Source organism: Macaca fascicularis, chromosome 8, assembly GCF_037993035.2.
Source record: "Macaca fascicularis isolate 582-1 chromosome 8, T2T-MFA8v1.1".
In the NCBI taxonomy this organism is placed as follows: Eukaryota; Metazoa; Chordata; class Mammalia; order Primates; family Cercopithecidae; genus Macaca; species Macaca fascicularis.
The window spans coordinates 18,635,319-18,660,011 of record NC_088382.1 but is presented as its reverse complement, the minus strand read 5'-3'; the positions used below and the strand labels follow the sequence as shown (position 1 = coordinate 18,660,011).

Sequence of the window (24,693 nt, the reverse complement as noted above, 5' to 3'; positions counted from 1 at the left end):
GCTATAACTTTTACTCATTTCTGCATTTTAAAATGAGAACTCTTGTTGCTAACCCAAGGGCTAGATTTTGGGAGAGACAAGGCAGTTCTATAGCAGGATTCCTGCTGAATCAAAATTAACCTGAGGAAATGTTTCAATTAAAAACAATTGATTTCAACTCTTATAGACCAAACTTTAGAATAATTATGTCTAAAGCAAACAAAAGAATTTAATGATTATATATAACCATTTATTTATATTATTATATACCAGCAGCCTACATTCAGTACTCAACACAAAGATAACAATATCCCATAAAGTTTTTTTTAAAAAAAATATGAATTAACGGCCAACATTTTAAAGAGAGAAATTTCATATAAAAATTATTATTTAGGTCTTTTCTTGAAAGAGATCTAGCTACATGTGGCCTACATACATGTGACCTACATTTCTTCTACAAAGCTGATGCTGAGCTGCACCTCTCCCACTGAGGTCAAGCACATCCCCTCTCCAATCTGCTGTAGTCCCCACCCACACCATACTGCTTCCTCAACAATGATACCAAGGATCAGATACATGGTGTTTTGGCAGTTTGGTTTCTTACAGTAGTTAAGAAATAAAAGTACTTTTAAAAAGCAAAAAATGAGTGTTTCTGTTAAGGATTTTTTAAAAGACATACCAATAAAGGCATTGTTTTAATAAAAGCAGGAGAAAGCATATTTGTAAAAGTAAATAAGATGTTTAATATACTAAGTATGTACTTAGTATATTAGGTATCACAACAAAACAAAGATAACATAGTATCAACAAAAATAGCACAACAAAGATACAACGAAACTAAACTAACCCAACTCACTGTCTTCATTTAGTCCACAGGTCTAGTCATGGGCTTCAAGACCGTGCTCTAGCAGTCTTGTTGGACCTACAAGACTGTTTGCCAATATGACAGAGAGGATTCAAGTATATACTGAATAGCACTTCTATCTGATGAGCTCTAAGGCCAATTATCCTGAGATTCTATAGAGATCTATCATTTACATGAAATAATATTTGGTTCTTATAGTATTGTAATTATTCTTTATAAGGTTATTTGAAATTACATATTTATGTTTTATTATGATACTATTATTATTATTAGCTTCCTAATCTGTAAGCTGCTCATAGAGGAGAAGTATGTATGTTTTTCTTGCCAAATTTATTGCTCCTATAGAATAGGCACTATAGGAGCAAAACTATTTGCTGAAGGGATGAATATAAAGAAACAACCTAAAAAGGCAAAATAAATTTGGAGGAAATAATTGAAGAATACTAACAGAAGAAGTGCTGAAGGCAAAAAGAGAGAATTTATTTTATTTAACTAGAAACTGGCAAGAACAAATGATCTGGATGCAAATAAGTATAAATGTTCACTAATGGTGATTTACAATTAGTAAGAGAGATTCTTCACAGAACTGCATGCTTTTCCATGACCTGGTAAGCATTATGCCAAAGAGTATCACATGTGAGAAAAATTAAATAGGCCAAGATACCCGAAAAGATTAACCCCGGGATGGCAGTAAGTTTTGCATTTTAAATGGATTGATCGCACAGTAAAAACATGTTAAAAAATAAATAATAAACTGCAAGGTAATAGCATGATTAAGGACTAGGGCTCTGGAAGCCAGACAGCTGAGTTCAAATTCTAGTTACACATTACACTAACTTGGTGACCTTGGACAAGCAACAGTCTCTTCACTCCTCATTTCCTCACCTATGAAATGGAGCCAGTAACAACACTTCTCTCACTGTGAAGCTACATGAAATAATACGTAAGAGGCCCTTAGAACGATGCCTGGACATAAGCTCTCGATGTCAACAATGATGATGTTAGAAGCATGACAACATTGATGATAATGAGAATTCCGGTCTCAAGTCCAACACCTTGCTCTAGCGAGAAGACTGGGTCAATACGCTGATTAGTTTGCTTGGGCTGCTATAACAGAAAATTCCAGAGTAGGCGACTTAACAGAAATTTATTTTTCACAGTTCTGAAGACTCAAAGTCCAAGAGGAAAGTGCCAGCAGAGTTGGTTTTGGGTGAGGCTCCTCCTCCTGGCCTGTGGCCATCTTCTCACTGTGTTCTAACATGGCCCTTTTCTCTGTGCACATGCACTCCTGCTCCTGATTCCTCATCTCATATGGACACCAGTCCCTTTGGACTAGGGTTCCACCTTTATGATTTCATTTAACCTTAATTACTTCCTTCAAGGCCCTATCTTCAAATACAGTCACGCCAGAAGCTATGGCTTCAACTTATGAATTTGGGGGTATACAATTCAATCCATAACAGAGAGAAAATACTTGTAAATAAATATGTAACCCTCTATATGTAAAATTCTGCCCCATTGGAAAAAATAACAGTTAAGTAAAATTTGCAATGAATTTTATATAAAATGTCACAAATCTGTGCAAAATACTATCTATAATATACTACCACCTATAATTAAATGCCAAAATAAGACTACTGCATGTAAACTGCCACTGCATGCTGAAAAAACACATTTCCTGTATGATGCAAAAGTTAAAATGAATTTATCATAATGGCAAAGACCTGTACAATTATAAAAATCAGTTTAGCCATAATTATGTTAATCACATCACAAAATTTATTATAAATACTTATTGTATTTATTAACGTATTGAATGAACTGTATTTTGTGTGTGTGTGTGTGTGTGTGTGTGTGTGTGTGAAAAAGTCTTGCTCTATCCCCCACAGGAATGCAGTGGCACAATCTCGGCTCACTGCAACCTCTGCCTCCTGAGTTCAGGCGATGAATGAATTTTATTTTTATGTGCCAAACAAAAATGTATCGACCACAAACAACTATGTTAAATATATGAGTAAGATATAACTCTTTTACCTGCTGAAAAACGTCTGTCCCCTCATCATAGTCCACCATACTGAAGAAGAGCTTGTTACAAAAAGCAGATGAATAGCGCCAGGAGTTTGCCAGTATTTGATATTCTTCATTAGCTTGCCTGATAAGAACAATGGGTCATAGTAGAAACACATCAGTACTGAAGCATCTACAAAGCAGTTATTAAAACAGACAAGCCGAGGACAAGCACTGGCCAGTTTTTGTATAGACTGCAATCAAAGCATAGTTTTTAAAATGTATTTTTTTAAAAAAGTATTCTGACGTGAAAATTACATAAAATTCAAATTCTGATGTTCATACATACAGTTTTATTGCAACATAGCCACATTTATTCATTTACATATTGCTTATGTACTATAAGGGCAAAGTTGTAACAACACCACAGCAACTACATGTACCACAAAGCCTAGCCCTTGAAATAAAAATTTTGCCAACTCTTACTCTAGGGAATAAAAACATTTTGCAGCATTCCCTATACACATATATCTACCAATAATGTTTAGTAAAATGCAAAGACCAATTTTTAAGAATATTTGCAACTTAGTTTAACAGAAAACAAAATTCATAAGTAGTTTTAAATTTGAAAATAGTTATACTCCACCTTATTCATTCCATTTATCTAAAAATGCATTTACATTCAAACCAACAGGAAGCAAAGATTTCTCTTTGTAGCTAAACCAGCTGCCACAAACATTCCTTCTCTAAGATGATATTTGCTTCTATTTTGAACACATTTTTATTAGATATTTTCCTAATTTTCCAGATGAAAACATTTTTAAAAAATAAAATTGCTTCTTCAGTATGGTTGACTATTCTCTGGAGTTTACCTCCTTCCCCTCCCCAAAATGAAAGTAAATAAAAAGGTACAATGTAACAATAACAAAAGGACTTGGAGCAGAGTCAGCAGCAGAAAGATTTCCACAAACAGCTGAAAAACAGAAAGCTGGTGAAAAGTTTTGAGAGGAAGTTAGACTCTCAAAGGAGATTACAGTGCAATAAGAAGCTAGAAAAACATTAGATTCAGAAGCAGCAGAGTCTGGAGATTTAAAAAAAAAAAAAAAAAAAAAAGAAGCTAAAAACAGATGTCTTAATTAAACTTCTTCATACTCAGTAGTAGACCAAACTTCTGCACCCTCCCCAACCAGTCCCAATGTTAGCCTTCACCCACTGCCCCCAAAAAAATCATGTATTTGAGGAAAACCTTATGCGATTTCTTAAAAACTTCTCAAAACAAACGGACTCTAAAAGAACAATCAGAAAACATTATAAAGAAAGCGGAACTGTAACTAACATACTTAGAAAAATTCTGTCAAAAAATGTATTTGTCAGGAACTGTGCAGGGTCTGAGATTTTACCACATATATAATGCAAGCTAACAAGCTAGCCTGTTACTATTTCATGGATGCTTGCAGAAGACATGAGACTCCTGGGTCAGAGACAAGGGACTTTATTAGTTCATTTTCATTTGCATCAGTTCCCTATCCCCCAAGTCTCAAAGGGTAACACAAAGAGTTCTTCATGGACTCCTGTACATACAGGTGACTGTTACAGGAGAGAAACACTAGGTGTAAGGAAATTACTGTTTTTATGGTAAGTGATAACAAGATGATGCTTTGTTCAGTGGGAGTCATCTTATTCTTTAAGGCTTGTCACTGCACACACAACCCCTAGAATCTGCCCAGGTCTAGTCAGGCCTTTGTATTGTCGACATACCCAGTGAAAACATGCAGACTGCTTTATTCAGTGGTATTCACAGAAGAAAAAAAAAAAATATATATATATATATATATATATATCATATAAAAAAGGAACAAAGATAGTAAAAGAGAGAGCACTTATGCAGATTTCAAATATGACTGCTCAAATAAAACACCAATATTAGACGACAGAGTCGAATAAAATTCACAGAACAAAAACAAAAATGACATATGAGGGAAGGAGAAAGACCTAGAGACATAATCCAATAAGTCCTTTTTCAAACAGGTGTCACAGAAATAGAAGAGAGATGAAACAGAGAAAATGGTATTTCTGTAAACAATACAATTAAAGGAGATTAAATCTTCAAATTAAAATCATTTCCCAGTTCTGAACAAGAGAAATGAGAAAACAACAACCTGGAGAGATAACAGAGTATACCAAAACGCATGGATAAAAAAGAAGATCCTAAAAGTTTTCAGAGAAAAAAATTTCCTCAACAAGGGCAAGCAATGAGATTGGGAATGGATTGATCATTAGCAACACTAGATACCAGCAAATAGAAGAATTTCTTCAGAATATTATTTTCTATTTAGAATTGCACGTTGAGACAAATAAATAAGTGAAATAAACATGTTCATGGAAATGTAAGCAATCTGAAATTTACCCCCACATTCTTAGAAAATTTACTTAAAATATAATTGATAGAAAAGGTAGTATGAATGAAAAACTAAGAAAACTTAATACTATGATAGAGCACTATAAGAGAGGAAAAAGGGCAACTAGAAATGCAGTGAGGTAGCACGGGGAGAAGATATAAAGAAGCTGTAGTCTGTGAAGCTATGATGCAACCAATACAAACTAGAACAGGAATTTTAGACTTCAAGATGAAAAGAATAGATTCTAAGGATAATCATTAGAATCAGAAAGAACTAGAACATATTAAATCTATAGTAAGAAAACCGTATTTATTCCCACAACAGGAAAAATTTAAAAAAAAAACAAAAACATGAGATAAGGTCCAAATATGCAGCTTACTAAAATGTATCATAATTTTGATCAACTGATTAGAAACATTATTTAAATATAATATTTTGTGCAGGTCAGGGGTTATAAACAATGGTGCTATAGAAAGGAATCATAATAACCTACTACTTTGCCATTGATGCTGTTCATGCAGAAATAATAATGTAAGTGCTGTTTATTCCCTTTTAACTTTCTAAATCAACCTATACACAGAACACAGATGTAATAATTATGGTTACCGTATGGAATGTACATAATATAAACTATGACAGTATAGAAGGATAGCCAACAGAATTTGGTAGGTAAAAGAGAAGAAGAAGAGGTGATGGGGAAGAATATGCGTGCTAATCTTCATATCACAAATGAGGGAATCAAAAAACATTATCTATAGATAATGAACAACAAAACAAAGATGTTATTTAGTGTTACAATGATAAACAAAAGAAGAAAAAAAAAGCAATGAAAGGTGAGATTAGTTAAATCTTCATCTATCATAATAAGAATGTAAAGATAACTTTACTGTACAAAATGTTGTTATAAGAATAACATTTAGAGCTATTTTTAAAAAACAACAGAAGAAAAAAATCACAAAGCAGTAACAGTGATCATCTCTGGCCTAGCCTACCTGTGTGCAAATCAGATGAGTGCAAGGTCCTCTTTTGCAGTTTTGTTTTATAAACAAGAAGCACATACTGTTTTCATTAAAATATTATGTTTTAAGAGGGTTAAATTTGAACAGTACTACAATCTGAAAACTTTTAACATAATACAAGTATTAAATACTAAAATGTAATTAAGAAAAAATTTAAAAATAAAATGTGATAAAGTAATGGGGAGTCAAAGAGCATGAATTCAATTTGCCTTCGAACTCTGTACTCCATATTACTCTACTTTTTCAGATTTCATTTCCCAATAATCAATTTGTAGATTCCAGCCTCTGCTCTAAAATCCAAAAATGTTCCCCACTACCTACATGATGAAGACAACAGGAAGAATAAAAGTCAAAATCCTCCATACCTTAGCCACAACTTACATAATCTATGTCTTTATAAAAAAAATACCACACTCAAAGAGTCTGTTTCTTGAACATACTATGTCCATTCTTAACCACGTGCATGAAATACTTCACTTAGAATGTCCTCCCTTCTTTCAGAAGTTTGCTCAAAAACTGCCTCTCCTTTGGAAGTCACTTCAAATCTCTACACCTACAATACTTGTTGATGCAACTATCTGAAACAGAAATTCTCAGCGACTGTGTAGCACTACTGATATTATGCATAGCTGTTCTTATTACATATTGTCCAATGGCTAGGATCTAGTACAGAAGCTGCATTTAATAAAAGTATAATGATACTGATGATGAACAATACAGTTTCATAACCAGTCACTATATCATAAATACCCTAAAGCTAAGTTTACCACATTAGAATTTCTGAATTCTAGAGAGTCTACTACAACTCATTTAGTCAGATTTATGTCACTGGATAATGTCTCTTTTAAGGCAGATTTCTTTTACTCTAGTTATGGTGTTGAGGGGAAGAAAAAATGAAATTTTAAATCTGCACTATCACAAACATATGTTGTTTGTCAAAGGAATAGTGTTCATGATTCAAAGGTTACAGTGACTACATCATCATGTGATATCTTGTTAGTAATGACAATTTCACAACAAATGTAGAATCCAGATCTTAGTCATCAGTGAAACTGATACTCAACATTTTCATATGTGCTGCAATAATAAAGAAGTATACCTCACAGTCTCCACCTTTAAGAGGTTAGAGGAAAGAATAGATATGCACTCTAGTACATCAATAAGGTATATATATTTCAAAGACGAATGCATATTGTAGGTGCTATACAGCATACAGAGGAGGATGAGATCATAGTGAGCTGGAACAGTTCAACAAAGTATGAATGTAAAAAAAAAAAAAAACTGGAAAATAATGGTGGTATGTCTGGAAGGACTACACTTAGAACAAGCAAGAAAGGCAGGGAGAGAAAAGCAAGGTAGCAGACACAGCATAAACAAAGACTACCCTGTCTGGAATGCGTATTCTGTGTTCAAGTAATAGAATGTAAGTTTCAGGTTAGACAATAAAGACTGGAAGTGGTAGAAAGATAAATAGGACACTGCTTTTATTCTGTAAATAGCAAACAAGTGTTTCTGAAAGAAGACTATGCAAAATATATTTCAGAATGCTGTATCTCACAACATTACGTATGATACATTGGAGGAGAAGAAAATGAAGGTTTGGAAACCACTTTCAATGTTACTATAATGGCCTGGCTGGGAAAACATATAAGGCTATTAAAATATTATGTAAATGAAGATGTAAACTATTTCACATAAATTCTCCATTGCAACCTAGCAGGCCATAGCATCCAGCAACATTTTCTAGACAATATACTTAGGAATAGCTCTGGCTAGAATAAAGAATTCCACAGGAGCCAAAACAAATTACATTTTCTTGACTCAAGTACAATGCTTACAGAAAATTTAACACTGACAAGGCAAATGGGGGCTTTTTTCTGCTGTGTGTAATTCCGTAGAAATAGGATCACTAAACAGATGTGTATGTCATTTAAAATAAATAAATGAGCCCAAGGAACATGTATTTTAACATTAACGATATCTCTTCAGAGTACAAAAGATTCATTAGGAAAAAAAAATGTGCCCCAATAACAAAGACCCGGTGCTTACCCCATTCCCTTATGTGCCCTCCATATCCCAACTTCTTAACGTTTAATAGGGGACAGAGGAAACCTAACTAATGACAGATAAAGACATTCAGAGGATCCTTGCATATGTTTCTGTCAGCCTGGACTGATGAGCGAAATGAGACATTACATGCGCTAACAATAAGCACACTTCTGACCTCACTACCATCTGAAATTGGAAGTTAAAAACCACAAATACTCCAAGCACTTAACTAAAATAACCACATTTCCAACACTATTACCTAAAAAATATTTTGTTGTGGTAGTTATAGTAATAGTAAAGGCCTAACTTCACGAATGTAGAGAATGCCGTAAATTCTAATATATACTTATGCAACCTGAAGAGGGCAGTCACGCTGCGTCAAAAGGATACAGGAAGGCTTAAGCAATAGCTGCAGGGTACTGTTCTGTTAAATGTGTGATATTAAATCTTCTCCGTATTTTATTATGAGGAAAAAAATCACTTAATCTGACAATTTTTTATGTTATAATGCTTTTTAAAAGGTTATGTAAAACTAAAAAGAATTATCTCATCTACAGTTATACATATTTAATATATTTCCCATGATGAATATAATTTTTAAAGAGCTGTTTTAAGAAGCCTAGCTTCTCTTTTTAATGTTAATCAAACTTCTTATAGCAGATTCATATGAAAATACCATTGTATGTCTGTATAGTTATATATGTAAAATGAATTGCACTTACGCCATAATAAAACCCCAAATAAAAAAAATTCTACAGACAGTGATATACATAGATCTGGAGTGAGCGAACTCACCTATTACTTAAGGTTCTGGTACCCTGAGAAGAAAAATAAAGTGATAACACCCTGCACAAAGATTTCTAACACAGCTGCTCCTCTGGTTGTGCTATACATACCAGGGCCCAGCTGAATATACTGAAATATATTAAATAGACCCAAGGCCTCTGAAGAGCTGAGAAATCAAGAGTTCACTACCATATTGTAACTGACTGAATAATTCACTAGATATAAGATAAAGAGGTTGTGTTTCTTAAAGCTGTTTCCTGTGCATCCATTTTCTTCATCAGACCTAAGTAGATCTTTCCCTGGAAAATAGTAACTTATGTGATCCAAATACATATTTTAAAGCAAAAGTGTATATGAACATAAAATATGTTGCAGTGTATACAATATGCATAGTTAGCACTCAGCTTTTGAAAGTCAAGGGAATTTTAGTTCTCCTTACAAAAAAAACAAGAAACTAACAGTAGCATATAAATGCTTAAATGTGGTACGCCAAGAAGAATGTCATACAATAGTAAGGAAATCAATTAACACATTGTTCCTTTAACAAGTTTTCTTACTCTATTAGTCTGTTCTCATGCTGCTACTAAAGACATACCCAAGACAGGGTAATTTATAAAGAAAGAGGTTTAAGTGACTCACAGTTCAGCATGGCTGGAGAGGCCTCAGTAAACATGATCATGGCAGAAGGCAAAGGGAAAGCAAGGCACCTTCTTCACATGGCGGCAGGAAGAAGGAGTGCCAAAGAAAGGGGGAAAAGCCCCTTATAAAGCCATCAGGTCATGTGAGAACTCACTCACTATCACGAGAACAACATGGGGGTAACAGCCCCCAGGATTCAATTACCTTCCACTGTGTCCCTCCCACAACACATGGGGAATATGGGAACAATTCAAGGTGATATTTGTGTGGGAACACAGCCAAACCATACCATTTATCTAGTACTTATGATCATAATATGTATTTAATATTTGTGCAACTAATGACAGAGAATTAACAAATGAATGAATAAATGGGCGAATTAATTCAATGTTTGGAAGAGGTAAGACATACAGGCCACTGCCTCAAGATACTTCAATCCATTATGGTAACACTTATAATCTTAAATAATAATATAAACCTTGTTTATGATAACATGCCCAGGAACTATCATGATACTGAAAAATATCTGTTAAATAAATTCATATATATATATTGTAAAACCTGAGAAATCAAAATGAAGAAAGCATTAACTCATACCTTAAATCCTGCAGGACTTCCCAGTAAGTCTATTCTTTAGTTTCATGTGGTAAAGAACAGAATATATGCTGACTTTAAAGACCTTTATTGTAATCAATCAAAAAGGCAGACATAAGATTATAGAAACTGTGTCACAAGAGATGGAGATTATGTCTTTTCTGGTCAACTGAAAGTACTGCCATCACAAGAAACATTCATGGAGGTTTAGTGTGTGCCAGGAATCCTTTCGTGTATTTATACATACTTCTCTTCATTTTTTTAACTTTTCTCTCATCAAACTTATTTTTAATAGATTATTTTTAGAGGAGTTTTAGATTCTCAGCAAAACTGAATAAAAGGCATAGAGATTTCACATACTTTTTTTAAATAATTGGACTACTATTACTTGGACGACTGATTAACCAGTTAACTGAGTATATGAATTATATATTATATATAGAGAGATCTATCTTCTGATACTACAAAATTCCATTACAAGCAACTTTTCTACCCAGTGATACCGTTCCAGACATCTCTAATTTTATTAATGAACTGCCAGCCCACCATAGGAATGTCTTACGCTAAACACTGAAGGGAATGCTCTTGGACTATTCTTTTCCCCTAGCTTCACTAAGGTATAACTGGTATATGAAAAAACCCACACGGTTAATGTATACAATGGGTACAATTTGGTGAGTGTAGACATAAGTATACACTCATGTTACCACCACCACAGTCAAGTTCATAAACAGTTCCATCACTTCCAAAAATTTCCTTGTGTCTCTTTCTGTCCGGGTTTGATTTTTGTTAAGGCCTTTAGATACACATAAAAAAACCGTAACACTTTTCACGTGACTTCCAAACAATGTAATACTACACTTATTATGATGTGGCCAAGTAGAAAGAACACGGATAACACATGAATTCTGAAAATCGGGACTTGTGGACTGGCTTTCCACTTTATAATGTATAAACTTGAGAAAGTCACAAATACTTTGTTTATTTCCCCCTTTTTAGCATGACAATACTAGTAATCTCTCTCAAGAGTTCTCATGAGGTTAAAAACATGAGGCATAACAAAGACTCTAGTAAATGGCAAATGGGTATGCAAACCTTGGGGTGTTCAGCATCTAGCTTAAAATTCATTGACTATTTGCATTCGCAGACCTTACTTCTAGTTTCTTCCCCTCTCACTCTCTGCACCAGACCCAAATTATGTTTAATTTCCTTTCATAAACTAGACTTACTCTTGATACAGGATTTCTGTGAAATTCCTTCCTTCTTCTCAATGCAGCTTTTCTTTTCTTTCCTTTTCTTTTTTTCTTTTTTTTTTTTTTTTTTTTTTTTTTGAGAGAGAGTCTTGCTCTGTCACCAGGCTAGAGTGCAGTGGCACGATCTTGGCTCACTGCAACCTCCACCTCCTGGGTTCAAGCGATTCTCGTGCCTCAGCCTCCGGAGTAGCTGGGACTACAGGTGCATGCCACCACACCCAGCTAATTTTCTGTATTTTTAGTAGAGACAGGAGTTTCACCATGTTGGCCAGGATGGTCTCAATCTCTTGACCTTATGATCCACCCACCTCGGACTCCCAAAGTGCTGGGATTACAGGTGTGAGCCACTGCGCCCAGCCTCAACCCAACTTTTCTATAGCTACAGAGCACACATGGCACACTCTGTACACATAGCAAAGAGTTATGTCTAGTAAACGGGAGTAGATAAACATGCCTTATGAATTCCTCGTCTTTCTGTATAACTTAACACTTCAATTATCACTCCCTTAACTAAACCTTTCTGAACACACAAATTAACAGGAAAAACCAGGATCCTCTCATAAATCTCTGTGATTTCCCTTCATGACATTTACGAACTAGACTCTGACATAATGAGAGCAGCAGCTAGGTCAGTTTGTTTGCCATCATCTCCCCTAGGATCCAGGAGAGTATTTATACATAGTGGCTATTCAATAAAAATGGTTCAAAAATATATGCCAGCATCGATATAATATTACCATACTAGTATCCAGTTCCACAGTAAAAAGCCACAAGTTTATAAAATAAGGTTTCTTTTTATTTCTAGTTCTACTCAAGATTCTTAAGGGATGGGGGGGGCTTATTCTACAGATCTGAAAAAGTAAATAAAAACTAAAATGAGTATTAAATATATAACTTCTTGCCAAGACCAGGAGAAAACATTTCAGAATTATTAAATGGTTCTGCGTTGGGGGTCCCCAATACCATCACCAGGTTTGGTGATTCACTAAGGGGACTCAGAGGAATCAGTACATGGTCACATTCATGGTTGAGATTTGTTACAGTGAAAGGACACAAAGCAAAATCAGCAGAGGGAAAAGGCACATGGTATAGTCTGAAGTGAACTAGGTAAATTTCCAACAGTGACTCCCTGTCAGGTCACACAGGATCAATTCTGTTGTGGCACGTGTAAAGTGTTGTCTACCAGGGAAGTTCATTACAGATTCAGTGCCCAAGAAGGTTGGTCATATGGATGCCCTCTGTAGAGCAGATGGCAAAATTCCAGACCCACACAAAAAAAGCAGGTGTTCAGCATTAACCACATTGTTTGTAAACAGTTCAGGGACAGTGAACCACCCTTCTCAGCTAAGGAGTGGTAGAAAATGTCCCAAAATCCATGTTCCCATGACAGGTAAGGGCCAAATTTGGGAGCTCCCCTTTCTAAGGATAACAATCTCAGGCCTGCTATGTTAACTCTCTTCTGCATGGGCTCATGATAATCACTATCTTCTGATAAATAAAAAGAATAGTATTTTGTTCATTGTATTACGGTGACAAAGACAACAACCTATCACAAGAAAGGGGCATATCTGAAGTGGTTTTACTTGTATTGACTGGATTGTACTAAGTCATCCTCATGAGTCCAAAAAAACCCAAAATGATTCTTATGCATCTAAGAGAAATTATTTGAGGACTAAGGTCTGAGACCATGAAAACTAGTAAATCTCATTTAATATGTTAATGACTAATATAAACTGAAATCATGGAAACCAAGGACAAATGCTTAAAAATAATACAAAGATTAATTGTAATTTATGACTTTATTATATATAATTGTTGCAGCTCTAGATATAAAAATGCAGATAGTTTTATCTTTAATTTAAATGGTTAAGTGCAGCTATCAAGATTATACTTTTAAAAGTCATTTTTTTCATTTACTTCAGTTATAACCTATATAAATAAAGCATTTTTAGATAAATAAAGCACTGTTTTATATATTTACTCGTGTATCTGTATATCAAGAAACTTTTCAATGAGTTTTTCATCAATATCAAAAAATTCTCATTCATTTCATTCAATAAAATCCTACTAAGCACATAGGAAGTCCAAAGCCCTGAATATCACGTGATCTAGCATCAACACATCATCAATGAAGCCCTGAACATCACGTGATCTAGTATCCACACATGATCATCATCATCACTGTAATGCTAGTATTTGTCCTTAGCTGGGCACCGTGGCTCACACCCGTAATCCCAGCACTTTGGGAGGCAGAGATGGGTGGATCACTTGAGGTCGGGAGGTCAAGACCAGCCTGGCCAACATGGTGAAACCCTGTCTCTACTAAAAATACAAAAATTAGCCAGGTGTGGTAGCACATGTCTGTAATCCCAGCTACTCAGGAGGCTGAGGCAGGGGAATCACTTGAAACCAGGTGGCGGAGAGGTTGCAGTGAGCTGAGATCACGCCACTGCACTCCAGCATGGGCAACAGAGTGAGACTCTTGTCTCCAAAAAAAAAAAAAAGAAAAAAGAAAACAAATAGTTTGTCCTCAAAGAACTTTCTTATTTATGGTCAGATTCTAATTTCTCCTACTAAGATTAAAACTGTATGTGAAAATTACTGAGTTCCTGTAGGATAATGATAACAAAGAACTCCAAAAACCATGTAGTTCTCCAAAAAGCATAATCAAAACTACTAATGCCAATACAGTAACTGGGATAAAAAGAATCCTACAGAATATAAATTTAAACGGAAGTGAGGAAATGAACACCTGTAACTTCAGTAATCCATGCAAGAATAGGAAGGTGGAGACTATATGGGGAAAAACGGGTAAGAGGGATCCTAGCAGAGGCAAAATATGGGGGGTTGGGTGGGGTGGGAATCACCCCAAGAAAGAGAGAATCTCATGTGAATTGGAAAACACTGAGAACAGGTCTACATGGTGGGGAAGAACAGTGGCTACTGCGGAACATAAAGGGGCTTGGAAGTATACAGAAACAAACGTGGCAGTCTTAAGAATGCACCGCTTTGTGGGAGTGGGGGACAACTTAGAAGAAGCTGACATGCATTAGTAGCTTGGCAATACAGTGAAACAGAGAAGTCATGGAAATTAAGGGACCGATGGAAACATACATCATCTCAGAATCAGAATACGCCACTGCAAGGAGGAGGAGAGAGGAAGAAAAAGAGAAGGGAGGAAGAAGTGAGCAGGGGAGAAAAATAAGCCTGCTGAACTCAACCTATTTCACGTTATGAGGAGAAGGCATATGTGAATTAAGAAATCAGTAGGCCACCCAAAAGTCTAGCCATCACCACCCACATGTAAACTATGGTTTCTAGTCTGGTATAAGAAAGAAAAAAATTTTTTTAAGAAGCAGCAAATGATCAATAGCATCTACACAAGGCTACTACAAAAAGAAATCAGAAAGATTCAAAATTCTTCAACTCATAAAAAATTTCCCTGAAAACAAAATTATGAAGAGAAAACTGAAACAAAATACTCCAAACTAAAGTAAATATCATTAAACAAGCAGTTGAAGACAGAAAATCTCAAATCAGAAATTAAACAACTAGAAATAGAAGGAAATAAAAAAACAGAAAGATGTTACATCACAGTTAGTAAGACTCAGGAAACCAGTATGTTTCAAAAAAGCAAAACAGAATCCATGTAGAAATGATGTCTGCATTACAAAGTCTTCAAAGAAAAATAGAGTTGACTGAAAATAAATAAAGGACATTAAGAATAGGATTAAAAGCAGGTAAGAGAACAAAAACAAAATAAAAGTTTAAGAGGGAATGGGGTAGATTTTAAAAGATTAAACATGGAGAATTAGAGTCCCTGAGGTAGAAAAAACAATGAAAGAGAACTGGTATTTTAAACTACGATACAATAACATTTCTAAAAATAAAGTCCCTATATACATATTGAAGAGTTATTCGCGTTCCTGAAAAAGGCAACCCAGAATAGTCAAATGTAAGACGTAGTATAGCAAAATTACCAGCCTTTAGTGAAAAAATTTAAAATATACTTTGGCCGGCAAGGCAAAAAAACAAATCACATTCAAAGTAAGAAAACTGGATTGGCATCAATATCTCAACAGCACCAAATAAAATTTCTTGGGACTATGTGAACAGACTACAAACACTCAATTTCTCAAGAATGAAAGAAAAACTGTTATCTCTTCAGATTTGACCCCAAAAAGAAGGCCCAACACCTTACTGAACTCTTTAGGTACTGCAATAAGTTAATCTCCCACTGGAGCATTCTTCTTCATCATTTATATAGACCAGCCCACAAATCAGTGTCCTCTGAAAACGAAACAATCCAACAGGCTACACTGCAAATGTCCAATAAACCACACCCTGTATCTTTGGGGACAGACAAACCTAATGACTGCTTCAAACTACAGTCTCCATGACTGATAACTGTGCTGACTAATGCCTATGGCAACATGAGTTGTCTTCCACGTACCGACCCCAATTTGATTTCTGGACAGCACCAGCCTGACATGACCACCAAGTACAAATAAATGCCTAATATCTCTATTTTGGGGTTGGTCTACTGGGATCTGATGACTAAAGTATGAAGCGTCCACCAGTCTTTGCTTGTGGAAATGGTATATTTCAGAGTGCAGCTGACCTGACCATCCTTTTTTTTTTTTTTTTTTTTTTTTTGAGACAGAGTTTCGCTCTGTCGCCCAGGCTGGAGTGCAGTGGCACGATCTCGGCTCACTATAAGCTTCGCCTCCCGGGTTCACGCTATTCTCCCACCTCAGCCTCCCGAGTTGCTGGGACTACAGGCGCCCGCCACCATGCCCGGCTAATTTTTTGTATTTTTAGTAGAGACGGGGTTTCACTGTGTTAGCCAGATGGTCTTGATCTCCTGACCTCGTGATCTGCCCGCGTCGGCCTCCCAAAGTGCAACCATCAGTTTTACATTAAAAAACAGCAGCCATCTCTTGTGGGAAACTTTATCCCTAACTCTGCCACCCAACTCAAAGTCAATGGCCCAGTGGAGCCCTCAGTTCACAGAAGTTCCCTAAATGCCTGGGCCTGGGTTACTGATGATTCTGCTAAGTTGAAATCTGATGCTGTTTGATGGGCTGCTGTGGCTATTTCCCTCAGAAACAGCTGCGTAACACCAACAGCAGGTGTGGTTGTTCTGCTCAGTGGCAGAACTCAAGGCAGTCAAGTCCTCACAGTCCTGACCAAGACCCACTTTGACAAATCTTCCTACATTTGCACTGACGACTGCCACTGGCCTAACGATATGGTCTGCCGCTTGGAAGACTACAGACTAAGAGATAAAGATACCTCTCTTTGAAACATCAATCTTCCGGACAACAAATCACACAGGCCGAGCTGTCACCAAGAGGTCACTTAACGAAGATGCCCACAGTGAGGACCCGTAATCTGATAAGCCATAGGGAATCAAGCTGCTGATTAAACGTACACTTACCAGATCACCACCAGCGCTACCTGGCTCCATTAGTGGAACTTTATGCAGAAGCTGCAATGAATACCAGACTTGAGACTCTTATCAAACAACGGCCTGTTTACCTTGCAGGGCAGGAGCCATGCTAGTGAAGGCATCATACCCAACTGTTTTTAGCAAACTGACTTTAATGAGCCTTTGTCCTTTCCTTGGGGCCACCACTGGCACCTTGCTACTATTAAGACTCTCACTGTGAGAGTACAGTGTGTTGGAGTACATTGTGCTAGTTAACTCTAGTCATTCCATTATGAATTTTTAAATTAAAATATGTCACACTTCTGGCTTTCTAGACTATTTTACAGTCTAATAATACCGTGCCTTTTGCCACAAAAGCCACCAAAACATAAGCCAACAGGTAAAGTATTCAGCAGTCATTCCACATGCCCTAACATCTGCTAGCATCCAGCATTGCGACATGCATTTGAGCCACCTCAAAAATTACCATGAAAACATGTGTGACTCGACTTCCTCTCCTCTTTTTGTCCACACACCTTAACAAGGCAGTTTGGTGACTCAACACATCTATCCCAAGAAAGAGGTCATCTCTTCTTGGCTGCTTCCTAAGAAATAATCAATACAAGAGACATGGGCATTATTCAGATCTATTTTGGAAATTCAAGATTCTGTCCTGACCATTCCCGGGATAATGCTTCCTTTCCCCACTTGACAGCTACCTTGAGGAAACTCAACCAGTATATCCCCTGGGTGGCAGCCTAGCTTTGAAAAAAAAAAAAAGACTTAGGAAATTCAAATTTAATCTGGGTTCAGTCACTGGGTTCTCTTCTTTTACTGACATGGTCTTAGTTAATAAGGATAATGACCACTTGGCTGAGTGTATTACACACTAAGCCCTCCTGCAGTGGCCTACGGAGGCCAAAGTGAAGGATGTAATCAGTCTCTATAAATTTCACTGAAAGGCCCTTGTATCTTTCATACTAAAACTCTCCAGATGAACATCTAATAATGTGGGTGTGAGCAGGGGATAACTGGAGAAAAGATGAAGTTACAGATACTCAGATGGAGACCCTGATTTTATGACGGCAAGCAAAAATTCTAGTATGTGAAGATGAAAATTCAGATCCTAGGAGGTAAAGGAGAGGGAGGGATAGTAAAATCTTCTGTCTTTGAGATCCACCTTTGAAGACTTCCTCACATGAAAAAACATAGTGGTGCAGCTCTCTGAAACCATCAACTGCTGGATCTGCCATCTTCTACCAGTGGGATCTGAACTAACTCTGTCATTCTTCTTAATCTTAAGAAGGAATTTATGGAAGTGTTAATGGAAGACCCCAGCTTCCACGCAAAATATCAATTACCCTTTCTCTCATGTTCCTCTCAGCCGCACTCCCATGGCGATAGCTCAGTCTTTCTTAGGAGGGAATAACGGATGGCCTGTTAGTGCTATAGCAATAAGACAGGTTGGACTAACTACTCCCTGCCAGTCTGTCTAGGATTGTGGACACAATGTCTTCATCAAACTGAGCTGGAGGAACCAAAGTCTACCAGCCAGCCAAGAGGCTACACTGAAGGCACTGCCAACCTGCGTTTCTTATGATGAAGCTCCCGTTTGTGAGACCTCAATGATTGTAAGCAAAACTTCACAAGGGCACTACGTACATTCCCAGGGCTGGACTTCTCATGCAAAAGTTTAATACTATCTTGTCTTTGCTCCAATACCACACTAGGTATGATGAACTATACCTAGGAACGGGTTATAAGAGACCTTCAAGTGTTTATGGAAGCATATAGCCCTCAGATCACTGTAGAGATCTCTCTAAAATGAGGCTGGCCTTCAGATACCTGGGGGAGCTGTCCCAGAGGGATAACTGACTTGTGTTTATGCATCCCCTGTGGGATGTTTTGTCTATGGTGAAAATCATCCAATAGGTAAAAGGTGGTGTATTAGTTTCTCAGGGTGGCCGTAACAAAGTATCACAAACTGAATGGCTAAAACAAAACAAAACCCATAGTTCTGGAGGCTAGAAGACCAAAATCAAGGTATCAGTAGGGCCATGCTCCCTCTTAAAACTGAAGGGGAGAATCTTTCCTTGCCTCTTCCTAGCTTCTGGTGATGGCTGTCAATACTTCACATTCCCTGGCTTCCAGCTAAATTATTCCATTTTCCCACCTCTGCCATCACAAAGCATTCTCCCTGTGTGTCTATAACAATGTAATAAAATAGAATTTAGTTAAAAAAAAAAAAAAAAAAGCGCTCTTTCACTGATATAGCATCAGTCATATTGGATTAAAGGCCTGCCCTGCCTGAGTATCACCTCATCTTTTTTTTTTTTTTTTTTTTTTTTTTTGAGACGGAGTCTTGCTCTGTAGCCCGGGCTGGAGTGCAGTGGCCGGATCTCAGCTCACTGCAAGCTCCGCCTCCCGGGTTTACGCCATTCTCCTGCCTCAGCCTCCAGAGTAGCTGGGACTACAGGCGCCCGCCACCTCGCCCGGCTAGTTTTTTGTATTTTTAGTAGAGACGGGGTTTCACGGTGTTAGCCAGGATGGTCTCGATCTCCTGACCTCGTGATCCGCCCGTCTCGGCCTCCCAAAGTGCTGGGACACCTCATCTTAACTAATTACATCTACAACTACCCTATTTTCAAATGAGGCCGCATTCTGGGATACTTGGGGGTTAAGACTTCAGCATATCTTTTTAGAAAGAAACAATTCCATCTATAACAGGTGGTAAGAAATTTATCACTAAGTTTCACTGAAGTCATCAATAATACCACTTCAGCCTCAACTCACTGAAGCATTCACATCAGCTTCAACTCACTGAGTTGTTATGGATGAGAGAACTACCCTAGATGACTTCTTTATGGACCAGGACAGATTCTGCTACACCTGTATTAATGTCTCAGGCCAAGGAGATAAAAGTATGGAATGAGGGAAAGAGAGAAGAAAACATGTAATGTCCTGCTACAGTAATATGTATCGAATTGAAGTCGTAATTTTAAAATACATATCTACATCTACATACACAAGCACATCCCCACAGAACCGTATCTCTTAGCTTTGTCCACTAAAAAGGCCTCAAAGCAATGACACTACCTCAGCAGTAAAGTGTACATGTAGCTAAGCTTTTGCTTTCTAAATATCATTTTCTACTAAGAGGAACCAGGGCTCCTTGAAAACACTGCTGATTACATTTCCATGGCAGAGAACATACAAAGTAAGCTTAGAATATCTTGTGCTAGAAAGCAGACTAAAGGAGATATGCCATGATATAGGAGTTGGTTCCCACTGGTCAAATTTAGGACAATTTGAACCTGAAGAATAATCCTAGTAATGGATTAGGGAATGAAAGGAATCTTTCGGTTGGAATACTCAAAACAAAAGGTAAGTGAGGTTGGCAAAGCTTACCTTTACAGAAGAATGACAACTAATTAATGTAGAAGAAATGACAGAATTTGAAAATCTCCATTTCACGATCACTAATGTAATATCAAGTTCAGGCAAAGATTATCAATGAATGCTACAAGTGCTGGGTAAAACATTACTTCTGAGAAACAGGATATTCACATGATCACCCTGAATCCTTCCTCCCAAGCCACTTATCTCCCCAAATACTTAATACAAGTGAAAACAATATCCTTGTACAGTGGAGAGATCTGACAACCATCACCCTAATCAAGTGATCAATCTCAGCACTGGTATATGAACAAGCTAATATTATGGGCCTCCTAATAATATACCATAAGAGGTATTCCAACTAACCAATATCGTACTCTTCCCTTGAATATAATCATGAAGAAACAATCAGACAAATCCAGAGCAAGGGACACCATAAAAGGCAAGTAACTTGGACTCCTCAGGGAAAAAAAGAAAAGTCAACATCATTAAAACACAGACTTTTTTTTTAAGTGTGGAAATGTTATAGATTAAAAGAAAGAGGTGCAACAATCAAATGTAACAGATGAACCTCGAATGGATCTCACATGGCATGTGGGTAGGGGAAGGAAATAAAAGACATTTTGGAGACAAATGTAAAATTTAAATATAAACTACATAGTAAGATTTTATCATTGAACTAATACTAATTTACTTAAAAGTTATAATGGTGTTCTAATTATAGAAGAATAGCTTTAGTCGGGCACGGTGGCTCACACCTGTAATCCCAGCACTTTGGGAGGCTAAGGCAGGCAGATCACGAGGTCAGGAGTTCAAGACAAGCTGGCCAACATGGTAAAACCCCATCTCTACTAAAAATACAAAAAAAAATTAGTGGGGCATGGTGGCAGGTGCCTGTACTCCCAGCTACTTGGGAGGCTGAGGCAGAAGAATCACCTGAACCAGGGAGGCGGAGGTAGCAGTGAGCCATGATCGCGCCACTGCACTCCAGCCTGGGTGACACAGCAAGACTGTCTCTTTAAAACACACACACACACACACACACAAAACAGTCTTAAACTCAAGAGATGTATTACTGAAGTATTTAGGGACAATATTCCATGATGTATGTAACTCATAGGTAGTTTTTTGCTAATATTTGACTGAATTTTTTTTACCTATACTTAGAGCAAAACGCAAAGTGGCAAAACATTAATAATTAGTGAATCTTTGTAAAGGCTAGCACAGGTGTCCACTGTACTACTTCCAATTTTCTATAAGATTGAAATTAAAAAGAAGAAGAGACTACAGCTGGACTTTAAATGGAAAAAATATAGAACATAGAAAAGAATTCAAGGAATGCTACAATGTCACATACATAATGAATGTTTGTTGTAAACAGTAAAAAAAATGTTGGGATTATCCTGTCTGAAGAAGAGAAACATAGAAAGTTAACACAGTGAAGTTACATCATATGCCTTCAATATAAAATATAAGAAAATTAAACTACATAGCTCAGCAGTAACTTGAGGGCATGATTTATACCAAACTGGTCATGATTCACTCAAGAACGAAACATGTCTCATGTTAGCCAAACCAGAAAAAGAACATGTGAACGGCATGACAGTTCCCCAGTCTTGACAAAGAGGTGAAATACCTTGTTCACATAGTCAAGTAAATAAAGGAAACTTAAAAATGAAGGGCCATGAAGAAATATTATCAAAGGTAACAGGAAATTATAAGGGTTGTAGTACCAAACCCAAATAAAGTAATATACTTACAAGCGCTTTAAGTGATATACAAGGGTAATTTTATCTATACCCAAGTTTCACCTTGTCTGTTAATTTCACACTCTAAACCCATGAGAGGTGTGACCTCTCTGTAATGAAACAAAAGGGTGATACGCTCTTCTCCACATGATTTTAGCCAGCTGTATTCAATTCACCAGTCCCCATCATGAGACACACCCCTGAATGAAAGCTTTTCATATTCATACGAGTTTAGGATATGCTGGCAGAGGGATCACTGCCGTAAAACACTAATAATCTTGGTTAGGAACACAAAAACAAGATACAATTACAGTTTACAGAATAGGGACAATAATGAACATGTGCACTTAAGAAAAGCATTAAATTCTAATAGCTCTGGAGTCACAAATCCCAACCCTGAACAGCTATTAGCTGTGTGACTTTAGAAAAATTATAACCTCTCAGCTTTAACATTCTCATCTATAAAACGAGTTTTGTTCATATCTAACTCTCACAATGAGAATCACATAAGATTATATATATATATATATATATATATATATATATATATATACTGTATGTATAAATGACTTAACATAGTGTCCCCAATAGTTCACACAAAATAAACAATAATTTTATTTTGTTGGGGCAGAATGGATGTTGGTTAATATCTAATATATCAATATAATAAGTTATTCATCATTCTTCTCAAAATATTTTTTAATTTACCAATTTTTCATTTAACTGGAGTCCAGTTATATATTAATCTTCAACACATCACCAAAACTTTTGTTATACAAGCAACTTGCTTGATTCCACACCAGTTTTTTTATTTCCCTTCCACTGAATTTTCTTCTTAAGCCTCCTGATCCATAGTAATATCTTTCGATGAGGATATTTCGTTCTGAGAATTTGTAATAAACCCTGGAAGAGATGAGCAATTTTGTAGAAGAATACATCTAAAAGAGATAGCAATTATGAAGAATATTCCCTACAGTATAATTTGATTTTTAAAAAAGTTTGGAGTTAACACTTAAGGGAGGTGAGAATTATATCGAGTAGTCTTAATTAACAACTTTATTTGGCCGAGGAGTTTGATGTTAGCACTGAGGGAGGTGAGAATTGAATTCCAAAATTTGTGAATAAACTGACTGTGTGAAGGAAGAGCAGAATTATCTGCTAAAAGGGCTTACAAGGAAGCCAACAGCTCATTCACCAGCCTTTAAGCAAGGAAAATCAACTGAAGAATCTAAATGCAAGCTAACTCTAGAAGAAAATTTCACTTTTTTTTTAAAAGAAAAGAAAAAAGCAAGGAAGTCTCACAAAGGAAAGTCCTATGATTTTTAAATTGTAACTATGAACTCTTCAAAGATCCTATACAATTATAAAGATTACGGCAGTGTTAACAGAAGAAGTACATGACACAGAAGGACTCAGGAGGAGTAATTCAGGTGAGGAAAAAAAAAAAAAAAAAGATGGCCGCAAATGACAGGGTGCCTTTCTCAGTGCATCTACAACTCCCTCTGAGGCTTCATTTATTACTCAGAAATATAATTTGAATCGTTTTTCTTGAAAAATATTTGTGGAAACTCCTCTTTGCCTTTTCATCTTAGTTGTCACCCTGAGATCTCTTTGGTCCACTCTGCCCACTATCATATGGATTACAGAGCTCTCCTGGCTCAGTAACAATAGATCTCAAGACCACTTCTCTACCACAGTTACTTAACAGATGCCCCTTTGAAATTCACATCATTCTATAATACAACCCAGATGTCCTTTAACAAATGAATAGTTAAATAAACTGCAGTACATCCATATAATGGAATATTATTCAGTAATTTGAAAAATTAATTATTGAGAAATATAACAACTTGGACTTTTTTTTAGGGAATTACGGCAAATTTTTAAAAGCCAAACCCAAAAGGTCACATACTATATAATTCCATTTACATAAGATTCTTGAAATGACAAAATTATAGAAATGGAAAACAGATTAGTGATTGCCAGAGGTCAGAGGTCAAATTCGACAGGTAAGAAGTACAACGGAGGGTGGGTGTGACTTTAAATGGCAAGAAGTATTCCTGCAGTAATAGAGCTGTTCCACATTGTCTGTATCAACGCCAATACCCTACTTGTGAATTTGTACTATAGTTTTATAACAGGTTACCACTGGAGGAAACTGGGTAAAAGATGTGTACCTACAATTATCTCAAAATAAAAATTTCCATTTAAAAAAGTGTTCGTTGCATACTTTTGGACAAGTATTTATACTTTACTTATGCTATACCTATGCTAGGTAAAAGTGAGTGCTATTAAAAATTAAAAATTGATTATATTTAAGGGGGCTACTTCATTAAGCATAGCTATAACTGAATGACCTACAAGGTAACCTGCAGAATATAAACATGATAAAGCAGTTTTATGACTATATGTGCAACGGGTCAATGAATATTTTACATGCCCACAATAAAAGAATATTAGCCTATCCATATCATTTTCTAAAATACAATGATTTTTCAGCTTATTTTTAAATGCACATAGTTATATTT

At 36.4% G+C, this 24,693-nt stretch overlaps 1 protein-coding gene across 10 annotated transcripts in view; it reads right to left on the bottom strand.

Annotated features, from left to right (window-relative positions):
• The window catches only part of TUSC3 (tumor suppressor candidate 3), a 435,781-nt gene that overhangs the window by 211,630 nt on the left and 199,458 nt on the right, over window positions 1–24,693 (bottom strand). For all 10 annotated transcript variants that reach the window (XM_074000326.1, XM_065518907.1, XM_074000325.1 and 7 more), the window contains one exon: window positions 2,879–2,996. In XM_074000326.1, the coding sequence (XP_073856427.1) occupies window positions 2,879–2,996 (118 nt within the window). The remainder of the gene's footprint in view (window positions 1–2,878; window positions 2,997–24,693) is intronic.